The 19757-nt window shown below is 43.5% G+C and overlaps 1 protein-coding gene across 10 annotated transcripts in view; it reads right to left on the bottom strand.

The window, feature by feature from the left end:
- Positions 1 to 19757, bottom strand: part of ZNF462 (zinc finger protein 462) — a 136654-nt gene that overhangs the window by 51233 nt on the left and 65664 nt on the right. For all 10 annotated transcript variants that reach the window (XR_004301151.1, XM_032418888.1, XM_032418884.1 and 7 more), the window contains 2 exons: positions 16629 to 16747; positions 12501 to 12692 (listed from right to left, as the gene is read on the bottom strand). Coding sequence is in view for 9 of the 10 variants with exons in the window: in XM_032418888.1 (XP_032274779.1) it covers positions 12501 to 12692; positions 16629 to 16747 (311 nt within the window). In the remaining variant the exon portion in view is untranslated. The remainder of the gene's footprint in view (positions 1 to 12500; positions 12693 to 16628; positions 16748 to 19757) is intronic.

The raw sequence follows: 19757 nt of genomic DNA, 5'->3' as shown, positions 1-19757 counted from the left end.
TCCCGAAAGATCATTTGCCCCTAATTTTCACAAGCTCCAGTTGCTTTGCTCAGTTAAAATGAACCCCGTGATACACAGAAGAGTCGACACTCACTGCCAGTACCATAGCACGCCTCCAAAATTCCACTGAAAATAAACGGTTACAAGCTGGGCAAGAGGTTCCCTGGGACATTTGGATGCTTCCCCTGAGGGTGAGTGCCTGAGGGGAGCCAAGACCGCCAGAATGTCCGGGCAGGCCTGGGACAGGCTCAATGTGTCACCGGATGTCGCTGACCTGTTGGTATCAGTAACCCTCACGCCCCTTCCGGACACCGGAAGCCCAGAGCCACTCCCCTGGTCTGCAAGGAGGGTCCAGTCCCGTGGCCCTGGGCACTTCTCAACTTGATGTGGCCAGCTCAAGCAGAGTCACCTCCTTTTATTGGGATTATGATGATTAGCATGCAAACCACCAATTTGCTCAGTATATTGCTCAGTTTACAAAACTTCTTTCTCATACCTTTTTTTTTTGCTTTCTCTCAGTTTAGAAAATGGCCAATAAATAAATACATAAATAAACCAAATCTCAAGCCTGTCCTTGACTTGCCTGGAACCACCAGCCTTCTGTCCTATAGTTCTCAAACTCTTTGCTACTCTGGCAACACATGAGAGGTGAACATCTACGTTCTTAACGTTCTTCCCAAGGCATAACTTGATTTAGATAATATCCCAGAAAATTAGAAGAGGGAGAAATATAGTGAAAAGGATTATAAACCTTTCTGTTAAGCTACCGGGGTAGAGAGGCACACAAAAATAAAGCCATTGAAAAAATAATAAAGAGGAAAAAAAATAAATCTATCTTTCACATAGAATTAAAATTTTTAAAGAGTGATGTTTCCTTCCAGTCTTTCACTACATAAGTAACCTAAGCAAGATGCAAAAGTATCCTATAGCTGTGTTAGGAAAAATGACCTTATTATTGACAAAACAATATACAGGACTTACCACTTTCAATGTGTCAGTTGGGAATTTTACTTAAAACTCACTGCCTTTGATTTAGTTATCACAATTGTGGTCTCGCTCTTCTAATGGACATGTTGGTGGCATTATTCTTGCTTGCATGCAAGGTAGAAGTGGATTTCCTCATCTTCCCCTCTCTGTATTCCTAATTAAAAACTTACCCATGGGCAAAATTTTAAAATAACTGTAAAACAGAGTTAACAGCAAAATCACAATGCACAAGTACAATCATTTGTGATTGCCACAGTTATTAACTACATAGCTGCTCCCGCCATTTATCCACTATTAGCTTTAGGGCTGGCTAGACAGATTGCAGCTCCCAGCAACCTCCAGCGCAGTGGTTGTGACTCCATTCCAGGCTCTTTCACTCAGGAGAAAACTTGGTATACTTGCAGGGAAATTGGCATTATAAAGGGAGAAATCTGAATAAGCTCAACTTTATTCTTAAAAGTAAATCAGATTTGTGGTTAACAAAGATAACCTCGAAAACAGATCGGAAACGCTTGGGATTGGAGCCAGAAAGACTGGCTAAAATCAGAGGACGTGGAGTGAGGGTTCTTTAGGGTTGGGGTCTGGCAAGTTAGAGACACAGGATGCTGGGGAAAGTCCCTCTGAAATGGGGAACCCAGAGCCTGGGTTGGGTAGAGACGTCATAGAGAATCTATTTTTTTTTTTCAAAGATTTTATTTATTTATTTGAGCGAGAGAGCACAAGCAGGGGAAGAGGGAGAAGCAGGCTCCCCGCTGAGCAAGGAGCCTGACGCGGGGCTTGATCCCAGGACCCTGGGATCATGACCTGAGCCAAAGGCAGATGCTTAACCAACTGAGCCACCCAGGTGCCCTGTTTATAGAGAATTCAGAGCTTGAGATGCTGGAGGTGAGGCGGTTAGGGTGAATTCAAGCACAGGGGAATGGTGGTTGGAGCACAGTCAGGAAGGAGGTTAAGTCTCTCGACCCGAAGAGACCAACTATTTGTTGGGTCATTATCACTGAGTCTACTATACTGGAATTCCAGAGCATGATGGTCACGGTTGGAATAAATAGGAAAGCTGTGAACCCAGCACTGAGTTCACTGAGAAAAGTGAAAGAACATTCCAGAACATCAGGAGTTCGAGGAAATAAGCAGAGAGCAAGCATTTGAGAAGGACCATTAAATGAAGGAAGCAGAAATACTCTCAAGAGGTGGCAGCGAGTAAGGTATGTGCTCCCTCTTCTTGGCCACTTGGAGGAAAGAGATGAGTCACTTTGGTTATAGAGAGTTGAAAGGGACATGGTGTTGTCATTGGGGAGAAGGCCAACGTTAGTTAACTGGAGGAGACAGGTGTGACCAAGGAAACGTGGATCAGGGTAGGACGGCACATCACGCTATTGATGCAGCCCAATTCCACTGGCTTTTTCCAAACATTACGTGGCACAACTGAGCTCACAGTCACTGAAAGTCCCAGGCTTTTCCACATAGAAACTACTGTTCTGCCAGTTCTCCTTGTGTGTGGTTCGTTTTGCTGCCCTAATTCAAATCAACAAATATTTATTGAATGGCTTGCCAAGCGCTAGGGATCTGAAACAGTCCTTGACCTCAGAGAGCACACAGTTTAGCTGGGGAGACAGATATGATAAGCAACAATTATAAGAATATTTGGCAAGTCTAGTACTGGAAGAGAATATGAGGGTCAGAAGCTACCCAGCATATTTTATATTTATCACCTAGCAAAATCTCATTATAGCTCATACTCAGAACAGTCTAGACAGTCTGTAATCTTGATTTTGTCATTTAACTTATGGACAATTTGCCAATATTTCAAATGTATTAAGCCTCAACCAGCAGGAAAAAAACTTAAGAAATTATTTAGGCAATGAGTGAGCCTTAAAATTAACACAATTAATGGATTTTTGATTGGCAAAACTTCAAGGGCTTATCTAAATCTTGAGAATCCCATCCTAAACATGTATCTCTCTCTCTCTCACACAAATAACTGAAGCCTTTAAACACCTATATTTATTATATGAAGGGGAATCGGTTTTGTTTTTAGGTTTTGTTTTTTTTAGATATAGATCCTCATATTTTATTTATTTATTTTTTAAAGAGATTTTATTTATTTATTTGATAGAGACAGCGAGAGAGGGAACACAAGCAGGGGGAGTGGGAGAGGGAGAAGCAGGCTTCCCTCCTAGCAGGGAGCCCGATGTGGGGCTCGATCCCAAGACCCTGGGATCATGACCTGAGCCAAAGGCAGATGCTTAACGACTGAGCCACCCAGGTGCCCCTAGATCCTCATATTTTAAAATATAGTGTGAGTCAAGTAGTGCTAGAACTTATCAAGTGAGAGCAAAAACATGAAAAAAATGTGTGTATACTATGGTCCCAGTTTTGTAAAGAAAAAAATATTAAAACAGAACCTATGTTTGTATATGCATAGAACAAACAACTAGATGACTGTAGAGCACACTGTTAATAGAGATTATTTCAGGTACTGAAACAAAAAGCCTGGCATTAAGGGTGACTCTTACATTTTAGATTATGTACTGCCATAAAGCTGTTCTTTAATTATGAGTAGGTATTACTTTTGTAATCAAAAAGAATAACATATGTGGGCATCTTAAAAGGAGATAACTACTTCTCATGACTGTTCTTAATGCATGTTCATTCTCAAAGACTATAGATGCTAGCTTATCACACCTGTAGTTCAAAAGTACCCTCCCCCTTCCAAAAGAGAGAGAGACCTTGCTGCTGGTCTTCCCTGTTCAACCTGCATTTCTAAAATCTAAAGACCTCTTCCTGGTAACTAAGTACCACTGTGGTCTGGTTCTACATCTGCTCACCTCACCAACTGTCCTCTCACTAACGTACACCCTCCGCGCTAGCCAGGTTGGTCTCTGTGTGTCCCAGGATTCCTCCTTCTGTATATTTGCTCACTTCTGATACTCCTTCCATCCTGAACGGGCTTCCACCTATGCAAAACTCACTCATCCTTAAAAGGCCCAGCCTGAGCCCCACCTCCATCAAGAAGCCTTCCATGACTCTTCAATTTCTTCTCCTCTCCATGGCTATAACTATTAAAAACCAAATGCACAATTTCTCACTTCACTCTAGTCTGTTCTAACGTCACACTACCTATATATCTATTAACCTAAGGTCCAAATATCAATCAATAATAAAAACTTGACTTTAGTTTCCTTTGGAAGACTTCAGGACCCCCAACCATGGAAGAGGAGGTTGTCCCTTAGCCACTCTGGATCATGTATGGATGTGCATTCTGCTACAAGAATGCCATCAGACGACACAAAGGTTAAGGGCACAAGCTTCGGATTCAGACAAGCTCCACCACACACACACACACACATTTTGTGACTCTTAGACGCATGAGGTCACTCCTCGGGGTATTCGTCTCCTGCTCTATAAAATGAAACTAATAATTTGTACTCCTGATTCATAGACATATTAAACCAGATGACAAATTTAAGGCAATCAGCAGGATTTAAAAAATAAAAATAATGATGAATTTTATAGCTTAGGAATTAAAAAAGAGACAGGTAGAACCCTTTATTGCAAAACTAGAATGGATGACTTTCAAACTGGTCAAGGAGGAAAAAATAGGTAGCAAGGCTAAAAAGCCAAGGACTAGATTAAGGGTTCTTTAGAAGGCCTTGTTGCTCGACTGGCTATCAACTGCCACTTTGGTGGAGGGCTCACAGTGCATTAAAATAAAAGATGACATAAGGAGGGTGGCTTGCATGAGTCATCTAAGAATATTCTGTGTCCCTGAGGAAGCTGAAGAACCTAGCCCTGGAATGACTTCTCGAAGAGTAGTGTTCTGGTAAATAAAACCTTAGCTGGGCTCTGTACTCGCAGCCAAACACCTCCTTTGGGTCGAGCAGATGGCTCTAAAACTGCTTGCAAAGTAAAGAGCCCCTATGGCAGGAACTCATCCCGTCCCGGGCACAGACTGCAATGGAGTGAATCCAGCAAAAAGGAAGCAGACCCTACTACTTGAACCTCTCATGTCCATTTTTATTTAACCACCACAACCAAGATTTTTCCATAGGATATTATTTAGGATGATGAATGAGTTAACAGGGAAAGTTGTATGTTATTTGGACATGCTTTCCTGGTATGTATCATCAAAACTCATATAATTTATTTCTAAAAATAAATAATAGTGGTTTGCAAAATATTATTTCTAGCATCTTCTTCCTATCTCTGCACCTGAAAAAAAAAAAAAATCTTTTTCATACTTGCTTAGGACATACCCTCTGCTGGATCCAATAAGACTGTCCCAGGATCTCCACCTCTGAATCATGGCTCACTCAAGCCGGTCCCCCCAAGATACGATACTCTTCCTTCTGCTTGCGTAAAATCCTCTAGAGCAGAACGATATTTGAAAGCAAGGAGAGGGGGCGCCTGGGTGGCTCAGTTGGTTAAGCGACTGCCTTCGGCTCAGGTCATGATCCTGGAGTCCCTGGATCGAGTCCCGCATCGGGTTCCCTGCTCGGCAGGGAGCCTGCTTCTCCCTCTGACCCTCCCCCCTCTCATGTGCTCTCTCTCTCTCATTCTCTCTGTCTCAAATAAATAAATAAAATCTTTAAATAAAAAAAAAAAAAAAAAAGAAAGCAAGGAGAGGACCTATGGAATCACGCGTCTCAAGAAGAGGATTTTATCTCAAATATAATTGGGCTAAAATATCTGGCTCCAGTTCCAGAGAAACAAAATTTGATGAGGGCAATGAGAAGACCAGGAAAATTCTTTCTTTCCAAAAAGAACCGAGAGGAGTTGTTTTAGATGATTTGACCAGTAACAGAAAATATTTTCTGCCAAAGAATAAAATAGATTCCTTCTTTCTTTCAGTTACTTTCCACACCATAGGTTCTAGGAGACTTACGGTAATATCCAAGCCATCCACCAAAAGATGCAAAAATCAGACGTGGAGTTAGGAAGCAAACCTCCAGTGTTGCTAGGAACTAGCTCTGAGTGAGTTCAGCAGTATATGCTTATATTTCTGATGAACAAATGTTTTTCTTGGCATGAGAAGAGGGAGATGGGTTAGTTGACTAAGTTCCCAGGACACGAAAAGCTTACACTTGAAATGTTTTTTAATCCTTGGCACATGAAACTGTGGCTAATTCAAAAAGTCACAGAAATCTCAGGCAGGTGGGTTCTTTGGGAAGGGTCTATCATGTGACACGTGACTTCGGGGTGGTGGTGATTCTGGGGGTTTCGTGTTTGCCATGGATGCCAAGTCCTACGAGCTTAACGCCTGAAGACCGCTGGGCATATGACAGAAGATCCAGAATCACCGTACCACAGCATCGCCGGCATTGTAAACCTCTCCATCTTTCTGGTGGAAATGCCGTTCTTCATAACAAGCATTAAAATAAACTCTAGATCACATTTTCATGTAGAAGTTCTGAGGTCAAAAAGGGAAGGTTAGTATTCTCTGGTCAGATAATTTTTGTGACCAGCAGAACCTATGAAAAATTACGGTCAAGCCATTAAAATGATGCCTTGTATCCCATGCGCTAGAAACGATGTAAATCTTTGTACTTCACAATTATTCACTCTAGAGTCTCCACTTCGTTATTGTCATTTTTAAAGAAACCACCTCTTCTTTCCTTCACCTCAAGAGAAATCTGATTGCAATTGGAACCTGTGTGGAAGGTCTGATGCCCTAGCAACTAATTGGATCCTCTTAAAGGTTGAATTTTATGTCTGACCTATTTAGAAATCTGAAAAGCTTCTCTTTGAAAAGCAGGCATCTCAAATCTTAATTTTTAAGTCTCAAGTATTGTCGCAGTCAAGGTTAAATGAGTTGATCGTTTGGCGCTAGACTCAACATAATTCTTAGAGAAGATTTTCTTTTAAGCTTAAATGTAATGTACGTGCTAATATTTTAAAAATTCTATCTAATGCCCTACATTTCATACATGAAATAAAGAATATATTTAGGTCAAGTTACATTGCAAGTGGCATCTAGGAGTATTCCGTGTTAAATATAAAGGTTGATAATGACATTTGTTAAAGACGGGATTAATTTCATGGGTATGGCTGTAATCCCCGCCCTCCACCCCCAATTATCTAGGGCAGAGGTCAGTGACACACTGCCCATGAGCCAAATCTGGCCTTCTCTGTTTTTGTACATGAAGTTTTATTGGAACACCTCCATGTCCCTTTATTTCCATAGGGTTTATGGCTGCTTTCACATTACAATGGCACAGCCGAGTAGCTGTAACAGAGATGGTCACAAAGCTGGAAATTATTTTCTATCTGGCCCTTTCCAGAAAAAGTTGGCCAATCCCTGATTTGTGTAGAAATGGACTGGTGTAAGTCTCATAAAAAGAGTCTCTTCTAACGAATATATTATGTTAAAATCCAGGTGGGTCAAATTTTGAGGTAGAATAGACAATGTTATTAATCCATGAGTTTTGTTGGTCAGTTTCATTCTATAGCTTCCTTGAATTTGGATTTCACCGAATACTCGGCAACCGAATACTATAGAGAGATGGAGAACAAGCTAGCCCGCTCCAGGGTCAATGATCGTGTACACTTGGCTCTGCAAACAAGTGACCACTTCAGTAACGCGACACCTCTCTACTACTACACTCGGTCTCCTTCTGAGGGTGGAAAGGCTTATGCTCTGTTTCAACCTTCGGTTTCCCATCTCTACAGAAGGTCTTGTTATGTGGGGAACAATGACAATGTTTAAGACACCTCATCAAGGTAGATCTCGTCTTCTTGCAGAACGTATCAGGAAACTTCTGTTAAAGCAGTCCCTGAGGTTTCATCTTTAGAATGTTTGCCTTTTGAACTTTAGTCTTAAATGGAAACGAAAGAAATGTGCCCTCTTAATTTGGTTCTGTGGAGTTAGTTAGACATGAGACTCAATACAATTAACTGGATTGAAAATTGTGATGTCTCCAAGAAATCCTTGGTCATTCAAAAGAAGTTATTAGTATTTCATATGTACCTACACCTAACTGCTCCCATCAGAAAATTAGGGGACAGAACCAGCAGCATATCGACAAGTACAAAGAGAGCCCTGAGAAGATCATGAATAGAAGAGTTACCAGAGTAGAGGGTTGGGCCAGTAAAAGTCAGTCTTCAGAGAAAGTGAAAGTCAGAAGCTCACAGACAGAAGCAGACAGGGAGGAAATCCTTCCAAGCTCCCAGGAGAGCCTATTCAAAGGCATGGGAGTGGAAAAGCAGAAGTTAGATGCCGGGGGGTGGGGGGGGGGAGCAAGCACAGAGATGGTAGCATGCATCAGTATTTGCTAGCGAGGCCACTCTGGAACGGGGAAAGCATGACCCAATGGTACACTCCGCACACAATGCACAGGACTTGGCTATGACAAGAAGTGCCTATAGTTCTTTAGTGAGAGGTATCTGGATAAAAATAGTGCTTATCAAGCATTATTCTAGAGTTTAGAATAGAAAAACCAACTGAAAAATTCTAACAGAAAAAAAAAAATCACAAAGCTCCTTACAACATTTTTCTGCTAATTCGTAACAGCAAAGACTTCTTCATTGGGTGGGCTGTATCGAGACCTATACTGTAAAGAGTAGAAAGGTACCATGACCAGAAGTTCATGGCGTTCTCCTTAGGTTGCCATTAGGGCATAGACTATAGAACTATGTTATCCTCATTCACCTTATTTATTTTGTCCCTGGTCTTAGCGTCTCATTTTTGCTTTAAACGCAACACAGTAGCTATTTCCTAAAAGCAGGCAATTCCATGCAGCATAACTGGGTAGACAGAAGAAAGAAAATAACCTGTTCTTTGGGGGACATTCAAGGGAGGAAAATAATGAAATGTCACCATTGGCCCGACTTTGTGGAAAGGATATAGCTCAATTTTCAATGACATGGCCACCCGCCTGTGTATCGTGTAGCTTCTGAGACCTCACCAAATCTCCTAACTAAACTAGGCTATTCTAGTTCCTTTGTTATGTTATAGAAGTGTGTGTCCATGTATTTCTCTGTCCTGAAAGCAGAGACTGGGAAAAAAGTGTGATAAAATGCAGTCCTACATTTTCCATGGCAGGAGAAGGAACCCAGTAAACACAAACACAGCAGAGCACTTCCTTTTGTTGACAACCTGATGATTTCCCCTTAATGCATTGTTTAGAATAGCAATTACGCGTCGTTTCCCATTATCCTACACACAGAACCACCAGCACGCAGCCGTCGCTCTTCCATCCAACAACCGATCATGGAGAATCTAGAAAGGATTCACGTGCTGGTGAGACCTGTCAAGATGGACAGCCCAGAGCCCAAGAGCGGAACAGGTGCGTGGCCGGGCAGCTGGGGGCAAATCACCCCTCCACCTTCTCATTTCTGCCTTCCCGGCTCTTCTCCCCCCCTTCCAGTGCTTCCCTCTGGGTTGGGAGGGAGAGCAGCTTTGGAAGAACCTTCTTTTTCAGCCCATTTCCTCCTGCCAGAGAAGACTGGCTCGCTCTCAAGACTGCAAGCATTTGACCACGGCACATAGCAGTGAGCATATCAACTCATTTTATTCCCATCCCTCGCTAGGGAATCAGAAAGCCAAGGGCACACTGGTGATTTCCCTGGTTTTATGGCTTCTCTACTCCCCCCAGGCCTGCAACACATTTTTGGTGCTTGTGTTCCCTGTGTCCTGGCATCTGCAGTGTGGGAAACCCGAACTGAGAGCCAACAGCCCCAGAGCTTCTCCCTATTAAAATGTGTTGGATTTCACATGCGTGTTTCAAACACCATTCGAGGCATGATTTACAGGCTACTGTCTAGCCCCACAGCTGTTTCTTCATCCCCCAGACTTAGTCTTTTCTAGGAATCCACCACTCAGCTCCCTAGCAAATAGTCCTCCCAGTTTCAACCCCTTCAGTCATTCTTGGGCATCCAAAACTAAGTGAGACCTACGGTAAGGGCTCGAGAAAACATTTATTGAACAAATAAACCATGATTCTGTCCACGGGATTATTCATTCATGAGAACAGCCCATTTGAGGACTTCTTTCTGTTTACCCACCTTCTAATCAAGTTTTTTTTTTTTCCATCAAATTAAACCAATCACTGCTGACCCATTGATAAAGGTTATTTATATACATTAAAAACAGCACAAGTCCAAGGACTTCTATGTGGGCTTCACTAAATAGTTGCCACCCAGGGCTTTCGCAGTTCCTGTGTTCTTTCTATAGAAAGGAACAGAAAACACTTTTATATATTGCAAATTATCTTCCTGTGGTTGACTAAAGACAGACTGTCTGTGTTCGGCAGAGAGTTAGCATCCTACTATCATCTTTCCGTGACCACCCACCCCAAGGTCCCAACCCTCGTCTCACTTCCAAGACTCTGAAATCACCCCTGAAAAGGTTAGACCTCAGGCTTAGGGTTATGGTTGGTTCAAACCCACGGTGACAGCATCTTCTAAATATTTGGTTTTAAGCTGTCGGAGGACCAGAAAGGTACTGTATTCATTTATGATTCTTCTGTGCAGAGCACAGCTCTTGGCAGAGTATGGACTCAGGTCAAGTGAGTGGTTGGTAGGATTCCCCTGCCCTGTGACTGAGGCCCACCTTTCAAGGGAGGAAGGCAAAGGGAAAAAAAAAAAAAAAAGGCATGACATTGACAGAAATGCCCCAGGAAAAGCCCTTGTTGGAACTGGTGTTGGATACATCAATTTCACCCAAATGGCTCTGCAGATGTAGCTCCCATTTCAAAAGAAAGCAATTAATTAAAAATCATGTGAATTAAGATATTACAGTTCACATCAAATGACATTTTGCCCTTTGTTGCACTATACCCATCTTTTCTAATGAACAGCATCTCTTCTGCATAGGCTCCCGGCCCGCCACCCCCGAGCTCCGAGACTCGAAGTCTTCCCAGAAAACAACAACACGCACCCAGCCTCCTCCTACACTTTGAACTACTACACAACAGTTGAGGAGATTCACTTCGTTACAAGCCACAGTCCAAAGAACAAGCCTTCCTTGTTAAGCCAAAGTCCTTTACGACAGGAATACCGGTAAGGAGCCCTGGGGTTTACCATAGCGTTTGATGGCTGGAAAGGCGAGGCCACCAAGCTCCCTAACTCAGTAAAGGCAGCTTTAGCCTCGGGACTCGCCTTCTCTTCTCCTCCCACAGCTGTCTCTTTGCAGACCTCATGAAGGAAGATTACTCATTTACTCTTTGGATAATCTCATAATGTGGACATGCTGAGCTGTCAGATCTTCAGGTTACCTGAAGAGGCTCTCTTTTTAAACCCTTGCATTAAAAATAACCCCAAATTCACACTTGTTATCAATGGCCCCCAAGGCCAAAACTGCAAAGGATGAGAATCGCAGCAATAAAATGACCATTCATTCAATAGCCACCATGTGTCAGATGTTGTGCCAGGCATTTAACATGTGCGCCTTTACTCCTTACTCTCTCAAGATGGTCAGTGGAGACGCCTCGTTATCCAACTCTACGTGAGTATGGAAGCCACGACTGTCCGGGAAAATACAACTGGCACTGAGAGAAGTCAGACTCAAAGCCAATCCTCTGTTGCCAAGAGCCCACGAACTTTCCTTCCAGTCCACTAAGGTCCTCCCGAGAACAGAACAGTAGACCTTGGGAACACTGCGTTCCCAGGCTGGGAAGAACTCGAGCTGGTAGGAGATGTCTGGTTACTGGAGGGGCAGGGAAGGGAGATTCCCGAGAACCTGCACGCTTCCTCCTGTCCTAAGCACCTGATTCTGCAATCCCCCCTGAGGTGAGCTGAGCAGTCAAAACACTTCTGCTTCTTGGTCTGGTCAAAACAATGAGCTGTCCTCTGGCTCACTGAGTTACACCTGCAACCTCCCCCCGAACCCCACAGCTTTGGGTACACTGTCAGCAAGGAGACCCCTCCATGGCTTTCTGTATTTCTGAAGCTCCAAACCTCGGCAGTTAAACCCTCTTCCCAGCTGCCGCTTCCTCAACATCCTTTGGCTATCAGAAATCACGACACGACCCCTAAATTGCGACAGAATCAGACAGACTTGCCACACCCGTTCCCCCCCCTTCCCTCTCCTCCTCTGAATTCTGTGTAGCGTAGTGTGGCCCCCCCCAGACTCTTCATGGCACACGTCTTTTTGTTTTTCGGGTTTTTTGTTGTTGTTGTTTTTTTTTTAGAACAACACAGGCTATAAATAAGTAATTAAGTAAACAAAGAAATAAATCTGCCTGGTATCACATCCACTTTCTCGCTCACAAACACACGAAAGACTCCAACACTAGTCCATGCACACAGAGTGCTCTTTCCATAAGCAATGCTCACATGAGTCCAGACTGACGTTTTGGCCACGGCACCAGGCACTCACCAAGGGCATCTCACCTTCCCACTCCAATTTCTATACTGTTTCAACCTTCCCACGTTTCTTCCTTCACTTGAACCGTCATGGTTTTATATTAGATTTTCCTCCAGAAAGAATGACTGGCAATTAATCCCAGCGGCCCGTCCCCGCCCCCGCCCCCCAACACTGGGTGGTTAGCTAGGACTCCGAAGCCCCTTATTACCATTAGAGTCTTCCACTTCTTCAGCTGGGGTAGTTTTCTGGGAGGAGTGGTGAGCGTGTGAGGAGAGCAGACTGACAATCCGTGGCCTGGGGAGAGTCAGGGCTTTTCCGTGGACCTTGAGGGAGTGTTCCTTCAACTGGCTGATTGTCATGGTGGAAAAGGAGCACCAAGAACACTTGTAGGCATGTTCACCTGGAAAAAGATGGCGGTAAGGGGCAGAACAGGAAAAAGAGGGAAGGGTATAAGGTGGGGTAGAAAACAGAATTGGCATAGTTAATTCAAGCGAGGGAAATGCCTCTGAAGCTTCATGGTCTAAGAAGCCTCACAGACAAACTACCCGCCCCTTCCCACAACCACAATGCTCCTCTGGGATTGAAACTCTTCGATGAGCTCCATAATCAAGTGACCTGGTCCCTTTTCATTTCATGCTCTACTTACAGGGACGAGCCCATGGATTGATTCCCCAACAGGGAGTGAAACCAAATGTCTATGATCCCTCCTTCAGGAAGGTTTCCCAGTCTCTCATTCTCTCTCTCTCCACTAGAAATGACCATGTCAGCTTTCATTCAAGGATATTTTTTATCATCTGCAGAATATAATATACTTAATTCTTATTCCAAGGGCCTTTCAGTGGCTTTCCAAGCACAGGGTAACTAAGTGCAAACTCTATTGTGCTATTTTCATTCTTTACTTCTTTGCTGACTATGCACCTCCTCGATTCCACACATCCTCATTTGTTTGTTTTTTTTTGACCAGTTCACAAACCTCAGCATAAAACTCCATGCCCCTACCTAATCAATAGGAAAGAAATGGGTAAAAATAAGTCATTCTTTTTTTTAACTAAGAGAAAGAGAGTTGTATATGTATAAGCACGTGTGTGTATTTCCAATATTCTTTGATAAACAGGACATTTCAGTAAAAGTAGGCACTTTTATCTTAATTATTTTTATACCACAGAAACAGTGACCAAATGAGACTATGGTTCACCTTTGCTCTAAGTCAGCTTTTAAATTAAGTGCATTTTAAAAGGCCAGGCTGTGAAATGGGCATGCTTATGTTGTTGGACAAACACTGGTTTGATTGACTCAGAAAGCAGTTTTGCTTTTTCTAACATTAGGCTTTGAATGCTCATGCTTGCAGCTCAATATCTGTACTGCTCAGGGTTGATATTAAGAAAATATCCTTGGGCGCCTGGGTGGCTCAGTCGTTAAGCGTCTACCTTCAGCTCAGGTCATGATCCCAGGGTCCTGGGATCGAGGCCCACATCGGGCTCCCTGCTCGGCAGGAAGCCTGCTTCTCCCTCTCCCACTCCCCCCTGCTTGTGTTCCTGCTCTTGCTATCTCTCTCTCTCTGTCAAATAAATAAATAAAATCTTAAAAAAAAAAAAAAAAGAAAATATCCTTTAACACACAGGGTTTCCAGCCATTAGGAAATGATTAAGTAAAAGTGGACACAGCTTCTTGATGAATGATCATTCATTAAAATAAATTCTTGAAGGGCTTGTAATAATATAAAAAAATAACAGAAAATAAAATAGTGATACTCAGAAAAACAAAGAGAAAGGCACAATATATTTTAGATTAAATTATAATCACAGCTGTTAAAAATAATTATAGAGGCAATGATTGAAAGGAAGTGTTATCAAATGTTAACAACAGTGGTCTTTAGAGAATAAGATTATGGGGTGACTGACTCTTATTTCTTCTTTCATTTCCAAATTTTCTCTAATGAGCAGGAGTTGTTGTTTTTTTTTTTAACATTTCTTTTTAAGGTGAAATTTTAAAACCAGAGGAGAGGAAAGAGAAGGAAGTAGAGGGGAAAAAAGGAGCAGGAAGGACCTTGAGCAAGGAAAGTTTTGTGGGCCAGGGAGGAGGAACTGTGGAGAGAGCTGCAGAGCAGGAATGAGAAGGTAAACCTCTGCCCTCGCTTTGACCCAGCTGAGATGGGTCGTTCCCAGCCACCCTGAAAATGACTAAATGTCTTCACATGTGAGGTGAGCGCAGCACCCCAGCTTCTGCACTGAGCCTCCGCTTGCCCCCTGATGACTCCCAGATCACGTACTGCCACGAAAGCCTTGAAGAGAACCTTGAATGACGCAACAAACTACAGCCCAAGGTGGAAGAGAAGTTCAAAGTCAGAGGACCCGAACAAGAACCTCAGTCAGTCCCCAGCTGTCATCTGGGAGTCCGGTTGTCAACAGTGGTATCTATTACTATAATAAATATGGATATATAGAATATTATTTACCATATAACGTGGAAATGTATGTGTCAATACATATTAATCATTGTACAGAATACCAATGCCCTTCTTATTCCATTTTTAAATTCTTTAATGCAAGCCTGGCTGCATGAACCTGGTGGGGTAGTGGCAAGTAGCACAACCTGAGAGAGAATTCAAATCCAGATTATTTGATTCGTCTATGTGACTTTTACCTTTTAAAATAAAACAATCCATCTAGCATAGACAAGATGACTCAGGTGTTTTGGAAAATGTATTGGCTTTCTCCAACCCAAGACACGGACACCAAGGTTCCCAGGTGTGCAGAGAAACAAATTATATCGCTCCCCCATCTCTTTCTGGATGCTTCCCTCTTGCCAACCAGCGAGCACAGAAGGCCCGTGTGTGTGGTCAGCTCAGTGCCCTGGAGTCCGCGGGCAGCCTCTGGTACTTTCTTAAAGTCCTTCCCATAGGCCAAATCATTTACCCAACTCCCACTGCTTACGCTGCTTTTGCCAAGGCGGAGACCTGTGAGAAAGACGGAGGGTGTCCCAGCTGAAGAATTTACAATACCCACACACATTACAAAATAGCGGTCTGAACCCTGAAGCCTCTTACTCCATAGCCTTTAGTAGACTTTTCCCGAAAATATAAAAATACTAACAGACGAACAGCCAGCCTCCCTGTCCCATCCCCATCCACAGCCCAGTGGGCCTTGGGGCAGCTGGATGGCTTCAGGAGTTTTACTCCATGAAGCCAGTTCGACAGGACCCATCATCAGGAAAGGTGGTCAAAACCTCTGAGCGGGCCACTGGGTGCTGTGGGGTTGGGCTTCTGAGTGTGGCTGAGAACACCACGGAGAGGCCCCCAGGTCCCTCGGCACCACCCTCCCTGCATCAGACCTCTTTCCTCTCTTGGCTGAGCTCTGATGTGCTACCCGCGAGCATCCTCCAGCAGATGCAAAAACGAGAGACCAGCAGCCTCTTGTCAGCGATAAGGATGCAGGCTTTCGTTCTGGAGTCGAATTCTTAGTGAGTGGGTTATGTGGCCTTGAACAGGGCACTTTTTTTTGTATCCTCCTCTGACACTGAAGGGGATAGCACCTACCCTTTAGCACTGTCATGAGGATTAACTAGTGTGATGAATATAACACGCCTAGTACACAGCCTGGTAGGAGAGGGATGCTCAGGACGGAAGCACGAGGAGATGGAACAAGAGTTACAGGGACCAGCACAGCTCCTGGACACTCATGACCCAAAGTCATTTCTTATCTGCTGTAAGGAAATGTATTTAAGGGTATCTCATGAGAAATCTTGCATGTCTTGAGGACTCTGACGCTTTGAACTTCTCAAGACTATACTTTTATTTTAGTTAGGAATTATCTTCAGTAGATGCTAACAATTCATGCATTTCCATTAGAAAGCCTGGGTAGGGGCGCCTGGGTGGCTCAGGTGGTTAAGCGTCTGCCTTTGGCTCAGGCCATGATCCCAGGGTCCTGGGATCAAGCCCCGCATTGGGCTCCCTGCTCAGCACGGGAGTCTGCTTCCCCCTCTCCCGCTGCCCCTCCCCCTGCTCATGCTTTCTCTTTATCTCTCAAATAAATAAATACAATCTTAAAAAAAAAAAAGAAAAGAAAAGAAAGGCTGGGTAATTTAGAAATTTCTCTAAAAAAAAGCCTGTTAGCACATAATCAACTATGACATGGGTGACATGGGCTTGGTATTATTTTGGCTTCAGGAGATTCTATAATTTTTCTTTATGTTTTTTCATTAGATTAACATACAAATGAACATGCAACCATGTCAAGAATAACTTCTTCTCATGTGCGGGATAAGAGACTTTGAATTTCGCTCAGGGACCATAGGATTTCAAATCCAGAGGACTCATGCATCAGGAAGGCCAACTCACCAGCGTGAGCCTTGAGTATATGTGTTTTCAGCCGGCTGTTATAGGAGGACTTGAAGGAGCAGAGTTTGCACCGGAATGGTTTATGGTGTCCATGGTGGGTTTGCATATGGCGATCCAAGCTTGATGGAAAAGAAAAATAAAGGAGAGAGAAAAACGACAGGATTAACAATTACATACATTTTTCTCCCTGCCCTTTTCCAGCAATCCCACGAAGCTGTTCAAAGTCATTTTGTTACTTCCCAAGGATGGTGCTTACCCAAACCAAAAACAACAACAAAAATGACAAGAGTGGTCATGCCTACTCAAAAGGGAAGGGAGGCTCAAGGAAGGAAAAGATCGAGAGCCTTTTTGGATTGAGAGACATGGCAATGGGAACAGGTCATAGTAGACTCTCATTTTCCCTTCCCTAGAAGCACGTATAATCGGAAGAGGGCATCCAAAGAGAAAAGATGAAATACCAGGGAATGCAAGTTTTCTGCCAAGTTGGTGAGGAGTGCCTATCAAATAGTCCCTTAACTTATTCCTCCCCACCAAAAAAAGGCATTAGAGAAATTTTGCATTTAAAAAGGGCTTTCTTTTTAAATCTCAATTCTGCATTCGTGGTGAACACTCAGGAGGGGAAGGGAAGTTTCAAAGTAGTTGAGCTCCTTGCAATGGGCTGTCACGTCTCTGTCTTTGTAAATATGGAGGCAACGTACAGGTATGTTTCAAAGAAGTCATGTGATCCAAAGGCCACTCATCCCTTCTGATAAACACCACAATGTTTGCTGTACCTCAGTCTTCCAGAGCAACTTATAAAGAAGTTATTTAATTACGGTGAGCTCCCAGTATTTCATAATAATTACTAGTCTAAAAAAATAATAAATCTCCCCAACAAGGTGTGGGAAGGAGTTCTAATTTGTACCGGTACCCCAGAGAACTAGATTCCATTCTAAATGACTCATCTGGGAATGGTTGCTGCTTACCATTTAAACATATAATGTTCTCCTGAGCTCCAAAGCAGCACTTTCAGTCGCCTCCGGACATTTCCCTCTGGGTGTCCTTTAGCTTTCTTAAACTCAACTCAACTCAGCCCTAAACAAAACCATTGGTTTTTTCCCCTCCAAAAAAGATGCTTTTCCTCATCTCCTTGCTTCTACAAAGGACACCACCATTGTCAGTCAACCAGATCGAACAGCTAGGTGTCATTTGTCCTCTACTTTGTTTCTCATCCCTCAGCCCCTACATTAAAGTCAGTTTTTCCAAATCATGAAGATCCTGCTTCCTTTAACCATTCCCAAAGTTCCATCCTAACTCCCTGGATCACCTACTATTATTGCTTCCTAATTGGTTTCTCCCATCTTTTTTTTCAACTCAAGAGCATGAGCTATGGCGTCAGGCAGCCTGGGTTCAAATCCCAGCTATTGCTTATAAACCGCGTGGCCTGGGCAAGTTACATAAACCTCCTCAATTTTCTAATCCACAAAATGGAGACGGTAGTGGGCGCGCACCTCATAAGGTTGACTTAAGGATAAAATGAAATAATACTTGAAGGTACTTTGCGCACTGCGTGACACATAGTACGTCTTAATAAACGTCAGCAATTATGATGACTACTCATTCCAGAGTCTTCCTTTAGCCAGTAATGTAAATTACAAAGTCTTAATTCCGCGTTCAAAGACTCCAAATACAGGCTCTACTCAAGTCTTTGAACTTTATCTTCCACTATTCTTTTACATTATAACTTAAAGATTAGTCAGACTGGACCCACCAGCTGGGCCCCCACGAGCCTCACGCTCCGTTCCACAGGCTTCTGCTCTCATCCCTTCCACCATGTTGTACGTCCTGTCCAAACTATTCAAGTCCTGTCTTCTGACTTTAAGACCTGACTCAAATGCTCCCTACTCCGTAAAACCTTCCCAATTCTTCCACAGCGGAAGAAGTAACATTTCCCTTCTTTGAAACTTCATAGCATTTTACTGATAAATTTTTGGGGAAAGATAAAGTGCCTTATTTTGCCTCATTTGTGTGCTTGCTTTGTTTATAACTCCCCTAGCCCCTAAACTCCCTTAGCTCACAGACCATGGCCTCTTCATCTTTATATCCAAATCATGATACCCCCCCACCAAGTCCCCAGCACACTGCCTAGCCCAGGGAGTATCCATTTATTCACAGGGATCTGTTGAGACTCTACTGGGTGTCAGAAAGCAGGATAGATGCTGGGGAATGAATACTTCTTAAACTGACGAGAACGACACAAGCTTTACATCAGTGCACGCATGTGACGACAAAGACGAGACATCAGGCTCTGTGGCACTCAGGGTTTGTAACCCATCCTACCCACTGGAAGAGCATTGCCTCCTCCTGCATTTCAACAACTAACTAGCACTTTGTCTTTTTAAGAAGCAACCAGCCCAACATTTATTTTCAATCATCCTAAAAATAAACAGCCTGTCAGTCTTACAATCAGTCACCTCCATCCAAGACGGTGGCACACATTATCGGTCACGTATCTCTCTCAGATAGTTCAAAGAGAAAGGCAGCAGAAGGTCGTTTCTTCTCAGAACCACCCCCCTTCCCATCACCCCCCAAAGCCGGTCACAATACTCCAAATCTACAACTCCAAAGCTGTGATGGCCTCAGGCAGCTTCTTCACCTCAACCTCCCTGTACTTCAAGCACCTCTTGGCATCAGTAACTTCCTTACTTTTCAAGGTATTTTTTTCAAAAAAAATCTCAAGCAATGATTCTTTGGTCACATGACGGAAGAGTCCTAATTTTACCTCCTCAGGCCCCTCAATTTCCCAAATTCCCATTACTTCCTCGAATGCCGATGAGGTTCTGGATGGACGTTTGACAGATACACCAGTAAATTCATCTACTTTCTAGTCTTTTGTAAATCATAGCAATGCCTCCAAAATAGGCACTTTTCGAAAAGGCCGGTATTTGCCAAGTCTAATGTTAAGCAATCTCGTGCTCTTGACCCCCTTTGACAGACGGGGGGACTGAGGCCCAAGGTAACCTAAGCAGCTAAGCAGCAGGTGCAAACCCTGAGCGGGGCTCTCGGACTCCTCCGCGCCTCCGCTGCTCCAGCTTCGCTGCTTCCACCACGACACCTCCCTCCCTCCCGACCACTAGCTGCGAGCACGCG

The sequence above is a fragment of the Phoca vitulina genome, unplaced genomic scaffold (genome assembly GCF_004348235.1).
Source record: "Phoca vitulina isolate PV1807 unplaced genomic scaffold, GSC_HSeal_1.0 scaffold21, whole genome shotgun sequence".
Classification (NCBI taxonomy): Eukaryota; Metazoa; Chordata; class Mammalia; order Carnivora; family Phocidae; genus Phoca; species Phoca vitulina.
Note: the sequence above shows the minus strand (reverse complement) of the source record. Positions and strands in the feature narration are given on the sequence as shown.